We start from the raw sequence: 24,601 nt of genomic DNA, 5'->3' as shown, positions 1-24,601 counted from the left end.
GTTGATTGAAGGAGTTTGTCAGAAAACCACTAAGCAAGTTGGGGAGGTGGTGAATTAAATTGATACATAATTAGAATGAAAGGAAATCATCAGGAACATGCTGACATAGGGAGGGTGCACCGTTGAAATGTAAGAGGAGGAGTTTGAATTATCAGGGAAGGAGAATATTGAGAGAGTACAAGGGCTTTTCTTATGTACAACAAACCTACGTTCATCTAATCCCCGTAGACCTTCGTGGAATAGACCCCGAAGCACAATATACATCTGCCAAAGTTGCCCTCAGCTTAATTGTTTGCACGCTTATTCAATGGTCACTTGTGTTTGTGCCAAGTTTGTATTGGTTGTCTTGTGAGTAGAACTGAAGCCTTTATCGTTGGTTCTCCCCATTCAATTACTTCACAGTGGTACAAGCGTCACTGTCGGTGCAGCCATTAAGTATTTCTGTATGCATGTGTGTGTGTGTGTAGTTGTGTCATTGCACAGGCTCTAATTTCTCCACCTCAATTTCTCAAATCTCCTCACTGAAATCAAATGTTACAGTAAAGCAATTCTAGGTGGCTGCATAAAGTGCCACAATCAGAGGGAGGGAGTGGGTGCCATTATGAAGGAGGTGCCAAAATGTAGTGTAACGTTTTATTTTTTAATATGCTGGCATAACTGTGCAAACCTCTAGACTTCACAATCACATGAACCTGCTAGTTTTTTCAGGTTTTTGCAGTTATTCTAAAAGCAAAGTTATTTGTCCACAGCATTTATGTTGTCCCTTAATTTTACACACACCTAGATACAATGGCACCTCATTTGAGGAGGCATACATCCTTAAACCAAGGCTGCTAGTTAAATGACTGAAATGCCATGAATGGCAGCATGCCACACACACATATCTCCATAAGCTTTTCTAAATAGGACTACAATTCCCATAACACAATGAACATTCTTACCAATTATTTCCCAACAGTGTCCTTATGCAATGCTGGAAATGCCTTATGGAAGGACAAGGCCCCCTAGTCCATGTCCTACCACTTCTCTTTGTGTGTTTTCTCTATGTTTTCTGTCCCTGAAGTCCAGCCTGGACATCTGGCAGTGCAGCGCTTCATGTTTTCCTTTTGGTGAACAACACCCATGGGATACCTTTATGGCACCCATGGGTGGGGTACACCCTTCTACCCCTTATGTGTGAACTCACATTCTGTGTTATGGGTGTCTGGTTTCAGTGTGTGTGACACAATGAATGAGACAGCCCTGACTGAAACAGACATAAATGTAATGTTGTGTGCTGAAAAGCTGGTTGATTACCCCAATCCACATTCTTTGTTATGGGTGCCTGGGTGGAGTGAATGACCTGAATGCCTGTGAGCCTGATTGGCTACCTGCCTACTTGAATGCCCTTCTGCGTGATTGGCTTATGGAGCCGGCTCAGCCAAAGTGAATTGGGAACAGATGTGTATATCTGGAGACCTCTCACTTACCAATTTGTTCAGAAGCTGACCTTGAAACTGAAGCTGTTCAGAAGCTAAACTCAAAGCTGAAGCAAGAAGAAGCTGTTCATTGAAACCCAGCTGGAGGAGAAGTCTGCTGTTGCATTTCTTTGTTTAATCCAAAAGCTGTCGTGACTGATCCAAGCTACAAGGGACCATTGTGCAAACTGCTGCTCTTCATCCGAAGTGCCCTGGAAGCCAGTCATGTGTGCCTGCCATCCAGAGGAGTCTTTGTGAGTCTTGAAGAGGAGTGCCCAGACATCACGAGTCAAGGAAGTCCATTGATGTCGCCCAGGGTCCAGAAGTGCGTTTCCTGACCGATGGAAGCTGTTGCTGTCTACCGCCCAGAAGAGGGAGTACCCTGGCATAGTGCTGCTGGACACCCGCAGCTGTCAAAGTTCCAAACTGCCTAAGAACATTTCAAGGGACATCCTTGCCATCCTCACTGACCACTCTTTACTGCCAGAAAGAGTCCAGAGTCGCTGAGTACAGAGGATGGTCCATCAGTGGGTTTATGATATGATATGATAGTCTATATAGAGCCTATACACAATGTGTTTCAAAGCGCTTCAAGGCAAGGCAGGGAACAACGGAAAATACAATGACATTCTTACAGGCCATGAACAGTAAGGATGTGAAATTAACTATTGCACTCGGCCTGATGACATTTCAAATGGTGCAAGAGCTAAAACATAGATAAGGAAGGGAGGTGGAGAGTGGGAAGGAAATGGAAACAGACAGGCGACTACCGTACTAGGCCTGACGACATTTCTGGTAGAGCCGAAGAAAAACAAAAGGTGAGGGAGAGGGGTGTAGAAAGTGAGGGGAGGAACAAAACAAGTGACTATCGTACTAGGCCTGATGACATTTCAGATAGTGCTGGGGGGCACAAGTAAGGGGAGGGGTGAGACAGACAAAGTTGCTATCATACTAGGTCCAAGGACAATTCTGATAGAGTAAGCGCATAGAAGAAAATAAGGGGAGGAGATAGGAAAAGGGAAAAAGGGTGAGGAGGAGAGAAGAGAGAGTAAGCAGTCCAAAAAGAGTAGAGAAGCAAGAGGGGAGAGCAAAAACAAATGCAGAATTTTCCCGCCACTAGAAGCTAACAAAGACATCCCATGGGTCGAGACCTGGTGAAGGCCTGCAGTCCACTCGAGTGGTTGAGTCCAGGTTGCCAGACGGCGTCCAGAATGACCGAAAGTCGGAAAACCGTGAAATAACACAGTCCTAGTGGAGTCTGTCAAATCCAAATGGCCTATGGTAACAAAACCTAATGCCTGCCCTATCTCTTGTACAAAAAGTGTAAAAAGGAGAAATGTATGCAAAAGGAAAAATCAGTGTTCAAATCAATAAATGTTGTTGAACCAGCTCTCCTTCCCACGTTAGACCTCACGGAGTAAGGCAGTCCCTGTAGGCAGGATGACACACTCTGGCTCGGTTTCCAACACAATAAACCATTCAAAAAATGTCGATCAAGGCCCACCTGGCCTTCCACGTGAAAGTATCTTTTCCTGATTTCCAAAATAATGTTTCAACCAAAAAGTTCACAAAGGTCCCCCTCTGTCGGGCTCAGAGCTTTCACTATACAGTTCACGTAGGTCCCCTATGTCAGGCTCGGACGTCTCACAACAAAGTTCAACACAAACTTGCAAGGGGCTCCCTTCCTGAAGCTTATTGTACTTTGCTCTCCCTCTGTCGGGCTCGGACCACTTTCGGAAGTCGAAGAAATTTGAATGTGCGTGGCTTTCTTTACAGACCACCGCAGGTCCACTTCGACTCAAAGTTTGCAGTTTAACGTTCACTCTCCCCTTCTCTAGGAGGTCAACTTCTTTATTTCACTGTTGCTGTTCATTTGCTTTATCGCTTCAAACAATTAATCTTTCACTGAGACTTTCGAGTGGGCCACTTCCTTTCGCCGGACCACTCCGTTACTTACTATCGCTGATTTTGCAGCTGTCTTTTACTTCAAAATTCATACACAGTTTTGCATTTCCTTGCGACTCATCCTCATGCATGTGGTCTTCACTTGCGATATAATGTTGCTACTTCAAGGTTAGTACCACTGGCTTGGCCCCACCTCCCCAACTCTGCTGTTCACCCGAGAGGGTTGCAGAAGTCCTTGAAACACAATGCAGTCTTCACTTGTGGGATCTGGCCTTCTTCACGTGATTTCCACAGCCTGTCGGATGCAACAACCTCCAGTAGCGAACTCTTGGGATTTTTGACATGCTGCTCTCAGCCCTTGGGCCATCACTCTGCTCCAGTAGGTTTGCCTTTGTCCTGGAAGTTCTGCTTGTACCGTATTTTGACTTGCACAGAGTGTGTCTTTGGGTTCTGCTTTTTATTTGTGCAAGGAAAGCTAATTGGTATCAGGTGTATGCGCTTTGCATGACCCAATTAGCGGGATATGTCCAGTACAATGGGCCTCATTACGACCCAGGCGGTAAGGGGTTAACGGCAGCGTTAACAGCGCCGACCCTTACCGCCTGAGTACGAGGTCCCTTAGCGCCATGGCGCTTTTAACACCTGCTTTTAGCAGGTGTTAAAATCCATGGCGCTAAGGGACCATGGAGTTAATTACGCCACCGTAATTTACGGTGGCGTAATTAACGCCTTCCCCACTCCCATTATACCCTATGGGGCAAAAATGGGAATGGGGAAGGGTAAATGGGGATTGGGGACTTACCGCCCCGCCAAGGTCGGAATGGGGCGGTAAGTCCGCCAACCACCATGGCGTAAACATAGTTTACGCCATGGTGGTAAAGTCACGGCCCAGGCGGTAACTTACCGCCTGGGTCGTAATGAGGCCCAATGTGTGAAAGTTAATGTCGTTACTCTCAATCACCCTCTTCCTCGGCCCAGTGTTTGTGTAAAAAAGGGGGGAGTTGGGACCTCAGTGAGCCCTAAAAAATAGGATGGGTTGGATAAACAAAATAGGGGGAGAACTGCATCTCACCATCGGCTACCTCGTCCCCACACCAGGGTGCAGCTGAAAGTGGGCTTTCTTGGCAAGATCCATGATGTGAGGAGAGAAGGAGAGAGAGGATTCGATGATGCCACCAGAGTTTTTCGCCTCACAGGAGGGTGGGGTAGGGGAACCATGGAGGGCAGCCAGAGTGTGGGAGCAAAAGAGGGAGCAGTGGTCCCAATAAGAAGGAACTTTGTCTTACTGGCATTAAGGCACAGATCGTTAGCAGTGCACCATGCCTGAATAGCAGCCAGGAAATCAGGAATGAGGGAGAAAGAGGAGGAGGCAGAGGAGAGAAGTTTGAAGGAGGGCTACGTGGAAGTTAGGAGAGAAGGTGGATATAAAATGGGATAGAGGGACCAGGTAGATGTTGAAAAGCTAGGGCGAGGGAATAGAGCCCTGAGGGATATTGGAGGTGGAGAGTGAGATGGTGGAGAGAAAAGAGCCCAGTTGAACCTGGGAAGGTCGTTCTAAGAGGAAGGAGGTCAACCAGTCCAGAGAATGGTCTGTGATGCCAAGGGAATCATGCAATTGATTTATCAGAGTGGCATGATTAACTGTATCAAAGCAGAGGAGAGGTCAAGAAGGATCAGAAAGTATTTCAAGTAACTCATCGCCATTTGATTGCCAGGGCTTCAATGTCTATGGTTGTATAGTTTTTCTCCCTTGGGAAGAAAGCTTCCACTGATATATAAAACTGGATGCTCTCGTCATTTTCTTAGGATGAAACGACTCCTATCCCCACCTTAGAAGCATCTTTCTGAAGGATGAATTCTTTATTAATACTGAGAACCTTCAGGACGGGTTCACTGTATAAGATGTGTTTTTTTAGGTTTAGTAAAGCTAGCCTGATCTTACTTTTGCCAGCAAATTTCTGTGGCTCAGCATTTTTCAATTTGTCAGTGAGACAAGATGCTATGGCTGAATAATTAGGAATAAAGCCCCAGTAATAGCAGGTAAACCACAAAATGGCCCTCATGTCTCTTATGGTCTTTGGGGTGGTGTTTCCTGCACAGCCCTGACTTTTTCCAATTGGAGTTGGACTAATCCATTTCCCACAAAAATAAAAGCTATTTGGGTTTTCCTCTCAGATTTTGCTGTGGATCACGATGTCGAGATACGTGCCACAGTAGCTGGTCCACCAGCCGTTGAAAGGTTGCTGGAGCCCTGTGAAGTCCGAAGGGAAGGACATTGGAGTGAAATAGTCCTCTAGGGGTGGAGAAAGACATTTTCTCTTTATCAGAAATGTGCAGTGGCACCTGCCAATAGCCCTTGGTTAGATCAATCATGGCGATTTATTGATATTGATATTTTATTTGTATCACGCTCATTCACAAGTGTTTATAGACAGCCGGTCCCAGTCTGTCAATGAGGTCGTCAATCCAAGGCATCAGATAGATATCAAACTGTGATGCAGAGTTCAACTTCTGGAAGTCTATACAAAACCTTCACGACTGATCTGGTTGGCCACAAGGACTATTTCTGATGACCCCTGACTCTGTGAAGTTTCAATTATACCTGTGGCTAACATTTTCTCTGCCTGCCTCTGTCTCCGGAAATCGGAATGGCCTCAGGTTAAGCACCTTACCCATGGGTGTGACAATGTAATGTTTAATCCCTTTCACTCACCCAGGTTCACTATCAACAACATCTGGAAATTAATCTATTAGATCCTGGATGTCCTGTTGTCGTCACTCGGTTAAATCAGAAGGGACCAGGCTATGCTCCAATTTATCTTCAGTTAATAAGATGGCCATTAGGACAGAAGAGGACTTCACTGGGTTCTCCTTTCACTCCTTCAGAAGGTTTATGTGATATATTTTGTTTTTGAGTCTTCTGTCCAACAGGGCGACCTTGTAGTTATAGAGACCTGTCCTCCTTAATATTTCATACGGTCTGTATCATTGCAAAAGCATCTTGTGCTGTGTGGTGAGTAAGGGGACTAACACTTTTTGTCCAATAGTACTGTGGTACTTTCTTTTCTTTTGGCGGCTTTCTTGGGCCTGCCTTAGGTATTTTTGGACTAGATCCCGCATGATAGTCAGGTCCTCTTTACGTTTTTTTGCGGTAAACAGAGGTACATAGCATTTTGATCTGTAAGATCTCCTTCACTTGCATCATCAGTTTTGACATACTCCCTTGATTGGTCAATACCACTCTCAGAAAGCCCACCCATGACAGAAAAGGGATTAGGTGTTTAAGAATCTGTTGTAAGGTATTTTTCTTTCATCAGGAAGGCCTCTGCATACCGAGTTCCATAATCCAGAATCGTCACAATAAGTAATCAATGCATATGACACAGCTGGAAGAAATATCAGCATTGCGGTAAACACACCTCTGAGTTTATGCAGCCCTATCTGAAGCATTTTTCCTGGTCCACCAAACAGTTGTGCATTATGGATATTCCATGATAAAAAGACAAAGGCACTAGGGGATAAAATGAAGTAATTTAAGAACTGTGAATTACAGAAGTAGTCATACCCTACATGACTACAAAGGGTAGGTGACTGTGTTTGAATAATATGAGGTTTGAATGTTCATACAAGCTATGCACATACCAGTAAAGAAAAGGGGTGAAGCTCTCTCCGGACATAGTGCACTTGTGCACTATAATTCCAACGTGCACTCTAATTCCACAATCTTTTTTTGTGCACTGTGTGTGCTGTGGTTTAGAAAGTATCAGTCATTGGTTTCCAGCTCCCTTTTTCATGGCACCACAGCCGAGCTACATGTTCTTGTTACAGACAACCTTGTTTAAATAGTGGCACCTCTGTTGGGTTCTCACAGTCCAATCATTTATCTTGATGTTTCAACTGATTTTAGTAGCTGCCATCATGCAGCGCCATACACTTTTTTGGAGTAGTAATATTTTGCAAAAGTCATATTTCTTTCTTATCGATGAGAGTTTCACAATTATCAGTATCCATTTCATGGTTTTATAAGCATCCCATGTCATTCCTCCTCTGTGGGACTGGCAAGATTACATTGCTGTGTTTGCTTTGTTGCAGGGCCCCCGGGTGCCCCAGATGGCTTGACAGTGGAGGAGATCACAGACACCACGGCTCAGCTGTCCTGGATGCCAGGGGTCGACAACCACAGTCCCATCACTGTGTATGTTGTCCAGGCGAGGACTCCATTCTCAGTGGGCTGGCAAGCAGTGAACACAGGTGAGAACTGTGATCAGTCAAATGTATATCATTTTATGTTATTTTGTGTTATGTTATTGGAACTTATTTAAAGTGGCTCCTGGCAGTTGCGTGGGCTCTTGGCACTTTGGCTACTGTAAGAGAGGGGTGGGGTGATATGTGGGGTAGCAGGAGGAGAGCGAAGTTGTCGTTGCTGAAATATACCTGCCAGGCAGATCAGAGAAACCATGTTATGCTGCATAAAAGCATCCATGTAGTAAGCAAAAGTGAGGTGTTTATTGCTTTACACCCACTGGTGTCTAGGTGTTCTATAAAGCACCAAGTGAGCATAATTGTGGGCAGTGCACCATAGACTGTGAACTGAGTTTAAGAGAAGGTTGAGGGTGTTGGTTTTGAGTGGCTATTTTCTATGTTTCAAGTGTAGAGTAGGATGAGTATGGCGGTGGTTGCTGGGGACAATGTTTTTCCGCAGGGTCCTAGTGTAGAGGAGATGTGAGTGTTGGTAATAGCAGGTGGTTGAGACTTAGATGTTAATGGTGGGTCTTCAGCAACTTGATAGCCAACATCAGGCCTGAAGGTGGGGCTAAGAACACAATGTATGTCCTGTTGTTCAACAGTATGTTTGTGTGTGTTTGTGCAGGTGTATTGGCGTGTATGTATGACTGTTTTTGTGCACATGTCTCCCTGCTTGAGTGTTTGGTTCCATGCCATTTTTTTGATGTTCCGATGTGTCTGTTAATGTTGTGGGTGTTCCATTTGAGTGAATGTATGTATGTTTGGCAAAATACTCGTTTTGTTTGTGCTTGTGGCATCCACCTGTCTGTACAGGGGTGTGCACAGGATAACCTTGTATTCGTATGCTTACATTTTCAGACCATAGGGTAATGCCGTTTGTGGACTAAACAGTGTTTCCTGGTCATATCTTTACATCAGTGACTTTGCATCTGACCTAGGTCTGTCATCAAGTTAGTAGGAGTAGATTTAACAAGGTGCATGGTGGGAGCGCTCACACACAGGGGATTGCTGAGCTCAAACTAACAGAGGAGAGAGACCTACCAGAAGAAATAGGGCATTTAATTCACAAGGACAACACGGAGATAGATGGTCTAAGAATCAGAGTTCAATTACATACAAGGAACCATGAGGGCCACATATTTACATGGAATAGACACACAAGGACTGAAAGAGACTAATTTTGCTGAGAGGCTATTCATACAAGGAGACACGGTACCTCATACATACAGAGCAGGGGCAGATAAGAACACAGACGTTCTACAATGCAGCACTACTCGCAAAGTGAGAAACAATCTTAGGCTCACTCAGAGAAAATGGCGTGGCCCATTTCTACCAAGCACTTACAAACAAGGAGCACTCCAATATCTCCTTCCTACTGAGCTAAATCCGGCAGATAACCCAAATGTTTCTCTCTATAGAGCAGCCATCATACATATATGCCATAAACACAGAGGTGCGAAGCAGAGCAACTAACAATTACATTGTCCTCTGGTTATTCTATGCCATCATTAACATCTTCCCACCTTGTCTCCATGCAAGAATTGCTTTCCTCAAGCAATTAACAACTGAGAAGATTCCGGTGAAGAACTGTACCCTCCCTGAATCAAAACAATAACCAAACAGCCAGGTTTGGACATGCTTGCCTAGGTCTTCTCAACGCATCATTAGACCAAGGATCCATCATGTTTGCCTTTAAAAATTCCTTCATTGAAAACCGCTTAAAAAAATGTGTAGACCGAAGTGACACAGCCAACTACCAGCCAATCTCCAACATACATTTTATCAGCATTTAACAGCAATGACGCAACTAGTGCACCCAGCCTACTGGACATCTCGGTAGCATTCAAAAGCATCAGTCACGAGTTCCTACTCAAGAGACTAGAGTAAATCAGAAAATGGAGAAACAGCCTACCCCGGATTTCCTCCTTCTAAACAGAACCAACATTCATGGCCCTGTTCAGATCTCCCACTCTCTCCTGGAACTCATCAGCAACACAGGTCTCACATACTGTAACTATGCAAATAACATGCACATATCTTACAAAGTCACCAATGGTCCAACAATGAAAATAACAGGACTCAATGCCTCCCTGACACATGAGGACGCCTGTCGGACCCTTAACAGACTCACACACAGGACCATGACAGTTATCCCTCTGGTGCTATCAAAACGTAACTATTCCAGCACCCTTCACCTTGGACTGCCAGAATATCGACTGAAGACACTACAAAGAGTTCAAACAGTGGCAGCCAAATTGCAATTTAAACTGAAGATTCAAACATAACTCCTCAGAATCCACTGGCTTCTAATTAAAGGAGGATTCACTTGAAACCCTTTTCTCTGTAACCGATCCTACTATGCCAGGGGCATGGAATCCATCTGAAGGGAATTCGCATACTACATACCATCGAGAACACTGCAATCCTGCAACAACGCACTAGTATTGGTGCCAAGCTTTAACTGTAAGCAGCATGGAGGCATCTCTTCTCCCTCTTAACAACCGCACTCTTGAACTGATAGGGACAGCCTAAGCTTCAGGAAGCAGTTACAGTCTTGGCTCCTCAACTAACTCCATTGGGAATTTCCACCTGAACCCAGAAATATAGACCTACATGCCTCATTCTGCAACCAGTGAAGGCACCTTCAAAATCACAAAAACCACCTGGACCCCACAAGCAGCCCACCAACTAACACAGAAAAAGTAAACTGACACAGGTCAGAGTACACACAACCTAATGACAACCCAACAATCAGCACAGGGAGCATTTAAAAAGCCACCTTATTCGATTCACCATTAGGCGCATAGTAGCTTGACCCTAAAAGAGACTTAAACTTACATCTGTCTACCCCTAAACTAACCTACCACACTTCAAACTCTCATCTTCCCACCTTACATCACATTTGAATTACCCAGACTGATTGCCATCACACGTCTAGCCAGTACCACAAAGACACTATTGAGCTACGACTACAGCTCCACTCCTCAGCTCTATCACACGCCCCATATTAATGGGCAACATTGTCCTAAGCCTCCATACGGTTTTCACTCCTTGGGCTCTCCGCTAAGGATAACATACTCCCAAACCTCTCTGCTACTCCTGGGGAAGCATGCCAACCACACAGGAACAGAACACTTCTGACTTCCACCCATCAACACCACCGTTTCCTCATCTGCTAACAACCACTAACAACCCATTCCTCTTACAGAGTCGCATGCAGTGAAGCCAACAAAAATGGCTGAAGGCAACTATGCAAGACCACCTATTATTCTGCTATATTTCTCTTGTCGTTTTAGTTCCTGAGATCATCGACGGACGTTCTTTCACCGCTACAGTGGTGGGCTTAAACCCTTGGGTTGAGTATGAATTCCGTGTGATTGCCACCAATTTGATTGGAATCGGAGAACCCAGTAAACCTTGCGATAAAAGAAGGACCGAAGAAGCCTGTAAGTGGTCTTGGAAGGATAATGTCTAATTGTTCAGTGGACATCTAATTCCCAGCTTCAGGTTGTTTAAATGTGGTCTATGATTTGTTGTGAGGGACTAGCCCATACTACAGGATGATACAATATTAAGGTCCTGCATGCTCAGGTCGGGAATCCTGATAGTTGACCGTCTTTTTAACTGAATTGACTCGATCCGTGCCGGGCTCCACGATATCACACTCCTAAATATTTCTGGCATTCATTATTAAGGGTGCTGTTGTGCTCACTGCAACTGGACGAGGGGGGATGGTCCATTAATCTATGCTCTAATGTCACGGCCACTACATATTTGAATGGGGTAATGGTTCAAGTCTCAGCCGTTGGGGTCCCTTAGGTTCTACTCCCCTGAGGGGGCTGCCTCTCTGTATTTCAGACTCTGGTTTGTGAATAAATGTGTCACTCACAAAGATGCTAATGACCAATGAGGCCACTGCTCCTGTTTGACGTGGGGCGTACCAAGAGATTTCCTTAGTACTGTAACTAGGCGATGGTGCTCTCAGTGCTTCTGTTGTTGTGCTACAACATTTGTACTCTCTCTTCTCTTTTACCAGTGCCTGAGGTGACTCCAGGGAATGTGAGTGGTGGTGGGGGCACCAAGTCCGAGCTTGTCATTACTTGGGAGGTAAGTGTCAGTCTAAGAGCTATTATTGTTGAAATGATAACATCACACCTCATTTTGTTGAATGGCAACCATACCATTATGAAAAACATGGATGCTGGAGAAAACTAATGTGGAACAAATTAAGTTGTGAATGTAAACAGCCAACTGCCTTCCAGTGCCACAAGATGGCATCATATTGCAGATAGGACCTTAATGGTCAATGTTACAAACCTCTGAGTTTCTGCAGCTCTTGACTGAGCAATTCAGTCCCAGTCGCATGAACCAATGATTCAATGTTGATCCCCACTCAAAGGTCATCACATTTTGAATCATGTCATGCCTTGATTTAAGCCGCTATGCCAGGTTGTACTGAGATCTGAACGTGCATTGTTATGCCATGTAGATGTGACGACTGGGGTGATTGGCCCAAAACAGCTGCTTTGTATGATGGTAGCAACCCATACATCCATATCCATGGCATTGATCCATATTCTGTGACTAACCCTTCACTTCCCAACCTAATCCACACACGTGCAACTGCGTGCAATCATGCTTCACCTTAATTATTACCTCCATGCAGCATGCACCACAGAAAGCATGCTCTTCCTCGTCTGTGTTTCAACAGATGATCCAACAATGATATTCATTTATATGCCTTATATTAGATATCAGGATGGCCGGGGTTCGCTTTAGTGCTCCCCCGTCACTTTATATGGAAACTGTATGAATTTCTTTCCTGGGTTAGTCCCCGCAGACCTTTTCCTTGCTTCACCTCTTTGGTTGAGGCCTCCACCTTCTTGTATTATGCTTTCTGCTGGTGCCCCTTCTCTGTCGCCTAGACTAAGATCACTACCCATTCGTTTTTGGCCGTCTCTGGAGCAATTCCTTCTTCTGTATGCTCCTCGCCTCTGCCCTGTGTTTCTCTTGTCAGGGCCTCTGCTCTCTCCTAATCTTCCTTCCCCATTGGTCAGAGCATTAGTATTCATCTTCTCCACCTTTTCCTGGTCAAAAGCTACTGCCTTTGCTTCCTGTGCCTGTTTCTTGTCTAGGCTGTGGCCGGGTCTCCATTCTCTTTGATCTCCTTCCTTGTCTGTATTTATGGTTTCTGGGTTTTAGTATCCATCGGTCTGCAGGTTTTACAATCAGTCTCCCCAATTCAGGTCTTAAAATCAGTCTTTCTTCTCCAGAAGTTAAAATTCACTATTCATCTCCAGAAGTTACTATCTGCACAGCAATCTTCCTCTCCACTCTGGGTCTTACAATGTGTCCTTCAACTCCCATTCTTTTAGCCATCCCAGCAGTTTTGCTCTTCTCTGTGTCTTACAATCTGCTCTTCCACTCCAGGTCTCACAGCCAGCCCAGCGACCTTCCTTCCTTCCTTCCTGCTCCAGCAATCTTCTTCCTCTCTAACACAACAACTCCATGTCTCTCTGCCCCAAAACTCCCTTCTACACTTGCTATGGGAGCTTGCCCGGCTTGTGCTGCATGGCTTCCCATTGATTTATCAGAGGGTTAGCATGCCCGCTCTTAGCATGCTCCTTGGCAGAGATTTTTTGCAGTCCTGTGTTCTTAGGAGAAGTATTTAAACGGGGCAGCCACCGTCTTGGATTCTACGTTAGTCTGTGTTTGTTAGCAGCTGGGAAGGAGTTGTTGATTGGTTCCCTGTAACAGGCTAGAGAATGTCCCTTCTTGGAATTTTGATTTGATGACCTTCAGTGCCAAACAGCTCAGGTTATGTATTGAGCATTACCCCTGTGAGGTGATATGTCTCCTTTGTTGCAGTGCTGGTATCCTTTCCCTTTCTTTTAATGGAGGCAGTGGCTGTGGGTGATTCTCCTTTATTTTGACAACTGTGTGAGGGACATGAGTTATCTCCTCAACGGTCCTGGTAGTGCGGGAGTCAAGTGGGACTCTGTGTGTTTCCATTATCTGTAGGGGTGAGGACTGGGCTTCCTGCTGCCACTCTGAATATCCAATGGACGAGGGGTGTGTATTTTGCTAGACTGCACCCTTTGGAGGTGTGGCAAGCGCTTCCGTGGGTTACCCGGCTCTTTCACATTATCTTCCTGTTTCCACATCTACAAGCATGTTTTGGTAGATCAGCCTGAGCTTTCTCGTCTGTTGATAAAAAGGAATTATGACAGATCTTTTCCCCCTTCTCTTTGATTTGCTAACATAGGTTGGGCTGTCTGGTCCAATTACGTGTTTTCCAGCACTCTTCCTGGCCTAGGCGACATGACAGGGTCTTCTGTATGGTTTATCCTCTCACAGGTCCATAATTCCACTTCCTGGATCCAGTCCCAGTTTTGTTTTTGTAGCAGAGGAAAATTATGAGATACGTCATTGTTTCTGGTTTGTTTTTCTAAAAGGAATACGTCTATGCCAGGGGATATGCTTTCACTGTACACAGCTGCTTTTGTGGCTCTGGTTATACAATACGCAGGTCAATACGGCAAAGTCAATGTGGTAATTTCGCCACACCAATTACATCCTCGACATCAACCACTACCTTCTACCATCACACAATGCTGCCCACACTTACTTGCATACAGGCACCAGGCTTGGACCTGCTGAACACCAACTCCCAGCATAAAGTTGAGTACACCGCACACTTACAAACATGCCAACATACTGGCACTGGTAAATTACCCTCGGCTCCGCACATCGAATCAAACAACAAACTCTGCTCTGCTCCCACTACTCCCACAAAAACTGTATTTACGCAGGACCCAAAGCACCAGAAGGCCATTCAAATGGCAAAGTATGCAAAGCAAGGCCCAGTGACACAACAGAGCACAGCATAGCATAGCATACAAAAAGACATTGGATTGTATGTTTACTGCTATAACAAATGTATTCCTCACGTGTGTTGCAATCAGTTCAGGGAGATTCTAAAATCATTGGAGAAACCTGAAGCACATTCCATGACTCTCACCCACAGCTCATGACTGCTCAAAAGTACAGGCTGTCTTCGAAGCTGAAATAACAAAGGCAAGAGATCAATAAAAAATGCCCTGGGCTTCACTACTCCGATTAGACACCCACTGGATTCAACAGCCATGACCCAAGAACGCCTTAAATTCACACTGGCCCGATTTTTATCACTGACATGGGGAGTATGCTTTCCACTATGCGACCCACGGCATGTCCAAAAAACATTCTCCCACCCAAACTGATTCTGGAGGAGCACAAAGAGCTATTTGCATCTTTTCTTACACGCATGGTTATTGCATCTTTTCAGGACAATCATGTCCTTTACTCAATAAAGGTGGTTACGGTTACCTGCCTGCATAGGAAACCCGGAATGGACCACAGAGACCCAAATAATCTTAGACCCATCACAGACTGAAACTACTCTTAAAAATGCTTGACAAATTGCTACATATCAGCTGCAAGCTTTTGTGGAAGTGAATGGTATCCTTCACAACAGGCAATTGGGTTTCAGACCAGCACACAGCATGAAGGTGGCTCTCGCCGAACTCCAAACACACACGTTGAGTGTCATGGATAGGGGAAGAGCTGGTATTCTGTTCCTACTCTATCTGTAGGCGGCATTTGACCTGCCCAACCACAATCACTTCCTCCACACACTCGAACATCTGGGAAACTGCACAAAGGAGGCCATGGAATGCCCAGTCCTTCCTATCCCACTGTGTTTCCTGAATTAAGTCGGGGGAAGCTTTTTCATCTTCAGCCCTCATTCAGTGTGGCATGCCACAGGGAGCTTGCATGTCTCCTGTGTTGTTCAACCTATACTTAAGACCTCTCTGCTTGCTCCTCGAGGCTTCAGGCATATTGCTTACCAACCACGCGGATGGCACACAGTTAGTCCTGGAAATCAGTGGAGACCACGCACTAGACTATTCCAATCTTCTCTGTACCTATAATATAATTGAGTCATGAATGACCAGTAAATGGATGTGCCTCAACGGAAGCAAAACCGAGCTGCTAATCTTCAGGTCCTTGCAGGCACGGTCCAAACTGAATCTGGACTATATAGGCTTAAAAATCAAGATTTGTACAATCTCAGTGAAGAGTAAGGTAAACACTTTGGGCATCCTTTTGGAATCCTCCCTGTGTGCCGATACCTACATCAACCAGCTGGGCAGGAATGGCAACTACTACCTCTGTTTGCTAAAAAACATCCGGCCCTTTCTCAATGAAAAGAACTGAGCCACTATTGCTCAAGCAACTATACTATCGAGGTTAAATTATTATAATGCCCTGCTGACTGGTTCAAACAACTCCTTCTTGCAGAAATGCCAAATCATACAGAATGATGCCATACGCATCATTTAGAGAATTTCAAGAAGAGAACACATCTCCAATCACAGGAGAGATCTCCACTGGCTACCAGTGCGGGACCGCATCAACTTTAAAGTAGTCACCCTTGTACATCACTACTTCTTTGGGACTGTCCTCCCTACTTAAAGTCTTAAGTCTCCCACTATACACCTACCAGATCGCTACGCTCCTCCAACCTAGTGCAGATCAACTGTCCTGGATATAAACGTTAAAATGGTCAAATGGTCTAGGAAGAGCTGCTAGGTTGTGAAATACACTCGACCTAAAGCTAAGAGATGAAGAGAATACAATGATTTTCCATAGAGCATTAAAAACCTTTCCCTTCAAGTAATTGCTCGGACATGATTCTGCGGGCCCCATAAGAGGGGCCCCATAAGCTCTTAAATTTCCATTCTATTTCTTTGTTTAACACGTGTAACTGTGTACCCTGATGCCTGCAGGCTATTCGGCGCATTATAAATAAATAAATAAACGTGTGGCTTTAACAGAAAGTTGTTATCCAAGCTAGGCCTTCGTAAGTCAGTCAGTTAAGGGCAGGTGGCAGCCAGTTTCAGGGCTTGTGCCCCCACGTGGTCTGTATATCGGGCATCTTAATACCTTGTTAATTTGTACTTGTTTTTCTTAGGCTCTCCAGCTTGCGTCCACATGACCTCCAGTTACAGAAGTGGGGGAAAACGGAGCTTAGCTACCCCTTCTCACAGGTCCCCATTTCCATATTTTCAGGTGTGGCTCCAAACATGTGGCTTAAGGAATTCCAAGTCACCTTCTTTGGCTGTTGAGACCCACTCAGTCGTCACCATGTGCCCAGACATGATCTAGACTCATTGGGATCTCAGAAAACAGATGGTCTTCTCCCTCCCGTCTATTGCATGTTGACTGGACATTAGATGATGGTTTCAAAGATGAACATCAGGTTGCCTAGGGGGAATGGTGCATTAAAAACATATCCACTCCATTGCTTCATGAAGATTTCTGTAGTCATCCTAACAAGAAGAAGAAGTCATTGTTTTTGGGTGGGCCACAGGGGCTTGGATTCTTTCACAGGGGGGGATCCAATCACTTACAGAGGCGCCATTAGGAGCATTTGCCACATCACAAGGTATTCCATTGCTTCTGAATAGAACAGTAGCTGTGTGCCTCACATCCATGACAGACACCAGTCCTTGACAATTGAAATTACAGAGGTGATCCATAAGTGATGAGGTGGGTGCACAGTCCTTATTAAGGGGACGGTGGTGGTAGTAATTGATACCCTGAAAATGGAATAACAGAGGTGTTCACTCACTGATGAGGAGGGTGTGCATTCCTTATCAGTGTGGGTGATGGGTGTAATTGGCAGCAGAACCTCTGTTTAAAGGAGATTTCTTTCCAAGAATTGATCCTTGTGCTTCAATGAAACAAGCCACATCTAGTAGTAGGCCGAGAGGATAGCTAAGGGGCAATGATGTCTTGGAAGGAAGACAAAGCAGAACAAAACAGGTTTGAATCCCGGTACTGCGCTTAGAGACTGGTCTCCGGTACTGAGTGCATTATAAAAGATTTATTAATGAAGCAGTATATTAACAAATGTTGCGTTTGTGTAAATGAACATTAGACAAATGCTTTCTACAAAGCAAGCAACTCCTATTAATTAAGTGATTGTACATGTCCTGTTGACTCTGTATATTGCTTTTCAATTAAACATTGAAGGCAAGTCTTGCACAATAGATAATGTATTGCTTATAAATAAGACATTGGCGGCTTTCCGTGAAGAAAACACTTCTCGATGAAGTCTTGGAATCATCTGCTATGATATAGACATTGTGAATTAGTGTGGCTATGCAGTCTGTGCTTCAAGCAATCAATTCACGCCATTTCAAAATTGTCGATTTCGCTCCTGTATTGCTTTTGCTTCGGTCTCTGGGAAGAGTAAGAGAGAAACAACAGGTAATAAGTAAAGAGCGGCAAATCTGATGAGCCTGGCTAGTGCTAAAGCATTATTTGTAGGGCTATATTTAAAATGTACCAATGACTAACACACCTCTTCATAAGCATGGTGTGCCTGTGCATGAAAGTCTGAAGGCAAAACTCCACAACACAGGAGTTGCAGGAGCAGCGATGATCACTTTAAGAGATGCTGAACGCATGCACGGAATCGAGAGCGCAACATTGATGAGTGGAACCTCAGGTGGAAAATCTGATGCTGGCTTTCCTGGACCTAGGTTCTCTGAGAGGTAGCAAAGGAACCAAGGGGCGCAAAGCATGGAACCTCCATTTATGGAGTTGCATGCAGCCCCTGTTTTCCAGGCCTAATCAGAGCCAGTGAGCACCCATTCCTGGTCAAGGCCAGGGACAGTCCCCCTGGACACAACCACTCCTATTCCCCAGGCCTGCAGGGTAGGGAGGGGCAATGCACCTGCCAAGTGAAGTTGCAGTTAACAAGATATGGGCTACACCCTGACTTCTTAGACAACTACACGGACACAGGCACCAGAGTGGATTTTATAGGGATCCCAACAGGGAATCCCCTTTTTTTATTAAAACATGTATTCTTTTAAAACATTCCTATTCCCCATCCTAACTTTCTCATGGCGTGAGTACCTACTAGATCGGGACCTGCTACGCCAAGGCAACCTTCCTTGGAGCCTTCTCTGGGACAGATAGGATGAGTCTGATGCAACAGGCCCCTTCCCTAACTTCAGGTGCCACTGTGGGTGGTCCCATCTTGCTAGGTGACCTCAGGCAGGCCGTCACATCCTCCTACTACCCCACGCTAGGGAAACTCCCCTCTAGCCCTTTTTGCCCATGTACTACCTTACATCTAATTAACGTTCGCCTAACACTTTTCCCATACTCTACACTCCTCCTACTTTACATTTGACTATATAAATATACAGGAATATTTACACTATACTACTTAACATCTAATAATTAAATATTTACATATACATACATACATCTATCCATTGACATACAACATATATACAACCTATAAAACAGTATGTCACAATGGGGTGACTGCTGCAGTCAGTCACCCTCGTCACATGACTTTAAGGTCTATCTTTGGTGGCTCTGCAAGTGCACCTTCTGCGACTGTGTGGCTGGCTGAATGGGGCCTTGGCTCCTGATGAAACCGCGGTCTGGCCCCTCTTGTTCTTTCTTCAGGTTGTCCCCCTCCTCCACGTTGGGCCACCTACAACCACAGTTTTTACATGACTTCTGGATGGCCCCCTGCATGACTGGTGGTCTGCCAGCAGTTATTAATGCTCCCCACTGCCTTTATGGATCTTCACTTTGGGCATCCTATAGGCTGGGGGTCAACCCACCCTCACCACCACACCCAATTATCTTCAGGGTGGCCCTGTTGGTGTGGGGCTGCCCACATCACCACCGCGACCCATGCCACCATTTTCACTTCTTACAGCATCCCCTGTGCTGTGGGGATGCCACCACAATCACTGCCGTGCTCCTAGAGGCAATCTTATCCTTAGGTGGCGTACTCATGTAAACGGGGATGCTGCCAATGCTCGCAGCTGCATGCCTGTGGCTCGTCTTGGCCGGTCCACTTTACAATGCGTCATGAGATGCAGGGTGGCGGGCCGCTGGACTTCACCTAGGAAACTCAGAGGCATTCTAAGTCTGTCCTTCCCCAGTGTTGCCCCACGTAGCAGCTCGGAATTTTTCTGCACCATGCTCTTCACGCAGGCTGGCCGGCAAACCCGCTTGGGACTTCCCTTCACCACTCTGCTCTTCGCCTCCTGAGCTGGCGTCAAGCTCATGCAGCCCGGGACGACTTTCTGGAGTGTCTGCCTCACCAGGCACGAGGCAGGCCGAAAGGGGGCATAGCTGGGCAGCCTGTTTTGGGCCATCACCCTCATGCAGCCCGGACTGGGCAGTTCTTCTTCAGAATGGGAAGCCCTACTCACACTGCCTGAGCCATTCACACAGCTTAGCACATCCGGTTCAGACACCGGGCGGGCCAATTCTAGACAAGGTATGTGGATGGCCAAGCTGCTCCTGGCAAGCAGCTCGGCCTCATGGATGATTCTGTCAGGGCTCCACATGTGCCACCCAGCGTATCACTGTCGAGGCAGCATGCCCCAGGGAGCTATTTTCTTTGTGTCTCTCTCTCTCTCTGTCTCTCTCTCTCTGTCTGTCTCTCTGTCTCTCTCTCTCTCTCTCTCTCTCTCTCTATCTCTATCCCTCTATCTCTCTCGCTCTCTGCTTCTTCTCTCTTTCACTGCTCCTTTTCTAACCATGCTTTTCAAGTTTTTTTAAAACATTTTTTATCGTCACTGGATTCTTTTCTCCCCTGTCCAATTCATTCTTGGTGTAACAATATATTTAGAGACTACCCTTAACAGGGGAGTTAATTGCCCCCCGCTCAAAGCCCCACACAACATATAATTTGTCTTATTCAATCTAACCCTGTCTATGACTCATATAGAGCCATGTAGTTCCCTCCTCCTGTGTCACTAATAAGCCAAGAACCAGACCGGGGTACAGAAAGAATATATATTTATTAAATAATAGGTTCAATGAATATTTGCACTAAATGATTACACAAGCCACCTTCTCTGTGGCACAAAACAAAACTATGAACAAAAACTCCCTTCATGGGATTTCACTTTTTGGTCTGATGCTCTTGGAACAAAGGCCAAATAAACAGTTCAACCCTCCTGCGCCACAATACCCCCTGAATGTCAAAATGAAACAATACCTTGGAATCACATAAACATGATTGTGACAGCTTTCCATTTCGAAGAAAAAGATATTCATCTGATTGTTTGTATTCAGACAAATGTGATGTTAGTACCTTCTGGTACAAACAATCAGATGAATATCTTTTTCTTCAAAAATTGAAAGCTGTCACAATCATGTTTATGTGACGCATGTGATGTCCATTTTGATTTGTATTCTGAAGTACCCCAAAAAAAGTTGATATCTTGTTTTATTTTAGTTAGACTTTTGAACTGCTTGGTTCACACATGGTCTTTTTAAGTATGTGTATACCAATTAAACAACCTCCATCAGAGGTGATTTGAAATATATTCTTGTTTTTGTGGCGATCAGGTTAAACATGCAGCTGCTAGGTTGCCTTTGTCTGATAACTTGGATCCAGTATTTATGACTATGAATAATGTGGCATGGAAATTGGAACAATGAAAATATGTGTTTCATTGTTAAAATCTGCCTAATTACTAAATTTCCTGGAAGTAGCTAAGTCGACGAAGGAGCAATATTCCGCAATTAAGAATCTGAATTCAGCAAGGAACTTCTTTCCTTTAAATAAAATGTCATGTAGATAATATCACCACATCAAAAGGTATCATGATTGTATTGAACGCCCAAAGATATATCGAACAGAAAACACACTTCAACGGAAATAGACGGCACAAAACACACACCAACAGGAAAGGGCAACTAAGCCTTATCCAGAGCTAGATTAGCCCCCATGCCACCATCCCCAGAATCCACACAGAGAAGACTAGCAAAGAGTAAAGTAGGCCATAACAAGCTCCAACACATATCCTGTGTTTTACTAGCAGAATGGAGACCTTTTTAGGTCCGGGTTAGCAGGTTGTGTGAACTAAGGCGCGCGCGTGTGTGTGTGCGTGTGCGTGTGTGCGTGCGTGCGTGCGATAGATCATCATCCGTTCAGATGTTTAAATCCAAAGATCCGGTTGTTCCCCGACTGTGCAAGCCATTGTTTTGCTACCTTTTTTTGTGTGCTAAGCCATTTTCCTTTTCTGCCTTTGTAGCCTGTGCCGGAGGAGCTGCAGAATGGTGGCGGGTTCGGCTATGTGGTGGCGTTCCGTCCCTTCGGCACCGTTAGCTGGATGCAGACTGTGGTAGCTTCATCAGATGCCTCGAGATATGTCTTCCGGAACGAGAGCCTGCCCCCCTTCTCGCCCTACGAGGTCAAAGTAGGGGTGTACAACAACCGCGGCGAGGGATCCTTTAGTCCCGTGACTGTGGTTTATTCAGCAGAGGAAGGTGAGCTGGAGGATCCATAGCCTTATTTTCGGTTGGGATTCTTAAATGCCCCTGACTAAGGACTCGCAAATTCACTGTTTTGCCCACACCAGGGCAGGTGCTAGAATAAAGCACTTCTAGGCAATTGGCTGTGATGCAACCAGCAGAGAAGCATCAATGGGCACCGTTCTGATCCTAAAAATATAAAAAAACATTTCTCATGCCAGGGCTTGGTGGCACCAATATTGCCTGCTTTTTCCTGTTGGCATTAAGACTGCCTTCTAGAAGTGCTGGCACAAGTCCTACCTGGCAGGCAATGCTGCCACCAGTCCCGCCTGCCATGCATTGTTGGCACAAATGTTTTCCACTTTCTATTCTTGGCAAGTGAGCTGCAGCCCCCCTCCGAATGTAAAAATAAACATGCTTTACAAAGCGGCACAGGCTCCCTGGCATCAAACTGGTCTCGGGTGCATCTTTACGGTCCTCTGATGAAGCTGTTTTGCTCAAAGCTTTTCAAGCGAGAGCTGCAGGAGTCTCTAGACCATTCCATGCAGCTCCTGCCAATATATGCAGCTTACATGTTTATGTTCTAAAATATTGGAATACGCTTCACCATTACAATCACTTACTGATGAAAGAAAATGGTACAGACATTTTTGTCCAACTCCAGCCCTCGAGGGCCGAATCCATGTCGGATTTTTAGGATGCCCCTCATTAATATTCATGAGGTACATTTGCATACCACGATTCTAAAAGTATTCACATTTTCACTCATGAATATTAATGAGCGGTATCCCGAAAACCCATCAGATTCCCGGCTCTGGAGGCCTGTAGCTGGACAACCCTGCTCGACTAAGCAGACGTGTACTTTTATGACATTGTGTGCCATTAGTGGTTGGTTGATTGGTTAGATCATTAGCGAGAGAAATATACATTGAATATCGTTAGTCTGAATGCAACCCAGGTGCCGAAGATGCTGCATGGTAATCCTTTTCCCATTGGTGATTGGTATGTGTTAGTGGCATGCAGCTATCATACATGACAGCTTCCTCTAGGCCGTCAATGTGCGCTAAACCAGGTAGCTCCAGATTAGGTCATTCAGAGTACCCACGCCAGGTTTTCAGGCTAACCACTGACTAAGTAAATATATCTCATTTAGATGCACTTTGTTGAAATGTATTTTGTGTGAATATTTTGAAACATGCTGTGTATTTGGCTTTTGCGAGCCAGTCTAGGACTCCCCCTGCACTAGAGGAGAACCGTATTCCTAAGACTCACAAAAGTAGCACTGGCAAGAACCATGGCAAAAGGGCCAGTTCCACAGGAGGGCAGTGTGAGGCTGCCACCTTTTACTGCCGGCACCAGAGTGTCCCTACAAGTGGCAGTATGGTTCTTTCATATTATGGCAGAGACCTGACACCAGAAGCAAATACATATATCCACTCTGGCCGCCTAAAAGCTCCAATTCCTGCACTCAATTCTGAGCAAACGAAAGCTGCTGCTCTTCAATCATTTCCTTATTAAATGCGAGTTCCTATGGGTCTTCTGATGATGGCCCCATTGAGTGCGCCTTGATGTAGTTACTCCCCAGGGTGGGCTCTCTAATTTTATGAGAATGCCATGTCTTTGCCTGGACTTGGCAGCTGCTCATTGTGATTCTCACTGCTTTTATTAGGTATTATTATATTTGGGTCTCTGTATAAAGGAATTGAATACATCCCTAGTATTTCCAGATTCAATCAAACAGTTTACATCAGGGCCAGAATCCAGAAACTGTGTATCTGTGCAAGTGCAATATTGCACGGTATTGGCACTCGGGCACCCGTTTGCCCTGGTTCTAATACCAAACCGTATTGTCACTAGGGAAATGTTTGCTGGGTGCAAAAATGCATTGAAAGAATGAGGTTTTGCACTGGGACAAACTTTGCCCACGTACTAATACCATACAAAGTGCCTCTGGAGACGGTGAGTGCAGCCGCTTCTTGGGTGTAATTTTCCACCCCTTCCTGGTGCCATCTGTGGTCCCCCAGACCCCTCTGTAACCCCTTTGTGTCCCACTCCCTCCCCGCACCCATTTCCTGGTTCCCCTGCCCTCCCGCCTCCCGTTCCCGCCCACCCCCTCCCATTGGTGCATCCAGCGTGGGGCTGCTAGTGTACTGACTCGCGTGCCCGCTCCGGCTCTTCCCATCCTCTGGAGACGGTGAGTGCAGCCGCTTGTTGGGTCTAATTTTCCACCCCTTCCTGGTGCCATCCATGGTCCCCCAGACCCCTCTGTAACCCCTTTGTGTCCCACTCCCTCCCCGCACCCATTTCCTGGTTCCCATGCCCTCCCGCCCACCCCCTCACATTGGCGCATCCAGCGTGGGGCTGCGAGTATACTGACTCACGTGCCCGCTCCGGCTCTTTCCATCCTCTGGAGACGGTGAGTGCAACCGCTTGTTGGGTGTAATTTTCCACCCCTTCCTGGTGCCATCCGTGGTCCCCCAGACCCCTCTGTAACCCCTTTGTGTCCCACTCCCTCCCCGCACCTATTTCCTGGTTCCCCCGCCTCCTGCCTCCCGTTCCCACCCACCCCCTCCCATTGGTGCATCCAGCGTGGGGCTGCGAGTCTACTGACTTGCGTGCCCACTCCAGCTCTTTCCATCCTC

General features: G+C 45.7%; 1 protein-coding gene across 3 annotated transcripts in view; it reads left to right on the top strand.

Moving 5' to 3' along the window:
• LOC138566364 (contactin-4-like) overlaps nt 1-24,601 on the top strand; it is a 1,270,454-nt gene that overhangs the window by 1,169,359 nt on the left and 76,494 nt on the right. For all 3 annotated transcript variants that reach the window (XM_069643524.1, XM_069643525.1, XM_069643523.1), the window contains exons 15-18: nt 7,455-7,613; nt 10,904-11,053; nt 11,644-11,714; nt 21,740-21,974. In XM_069643524.1, the coding sequence (XP_069499625.1) occupies nt 7,455-7,613; nt 10,904-11,053; nt 11,644-11,714; nt 21,740-21,974 (615 nt within the window). The remainder of the gene's footprint in view (nt 1-7,454; nt 7,614-10,903; nt 11,054-11,643; nt 11,715-21,739; nt 21,975-24,601) is intronic.

This window comes from Ambystoma mexicanum, chromosome 2p (genome assembly GCF_040938575.1).
Source record: "Ambystoma mexicanum isolate Mex_15411 chromosome 2p, UKY_AmexF1_1, whole genome shotgun sequence".
Classification (NCBI taxonomy): domain Eukaryota; kingdom Metazoa; phylum Chordata; class Amphibia; order Caudata; family Ambystomatidae; genus Ambystoma; species Ambystoma mexicanum.
Note: the sequence above shows the minus strand (reverse complement) of the source record. Positions and strands in the feature narration are given on the sequence as shown.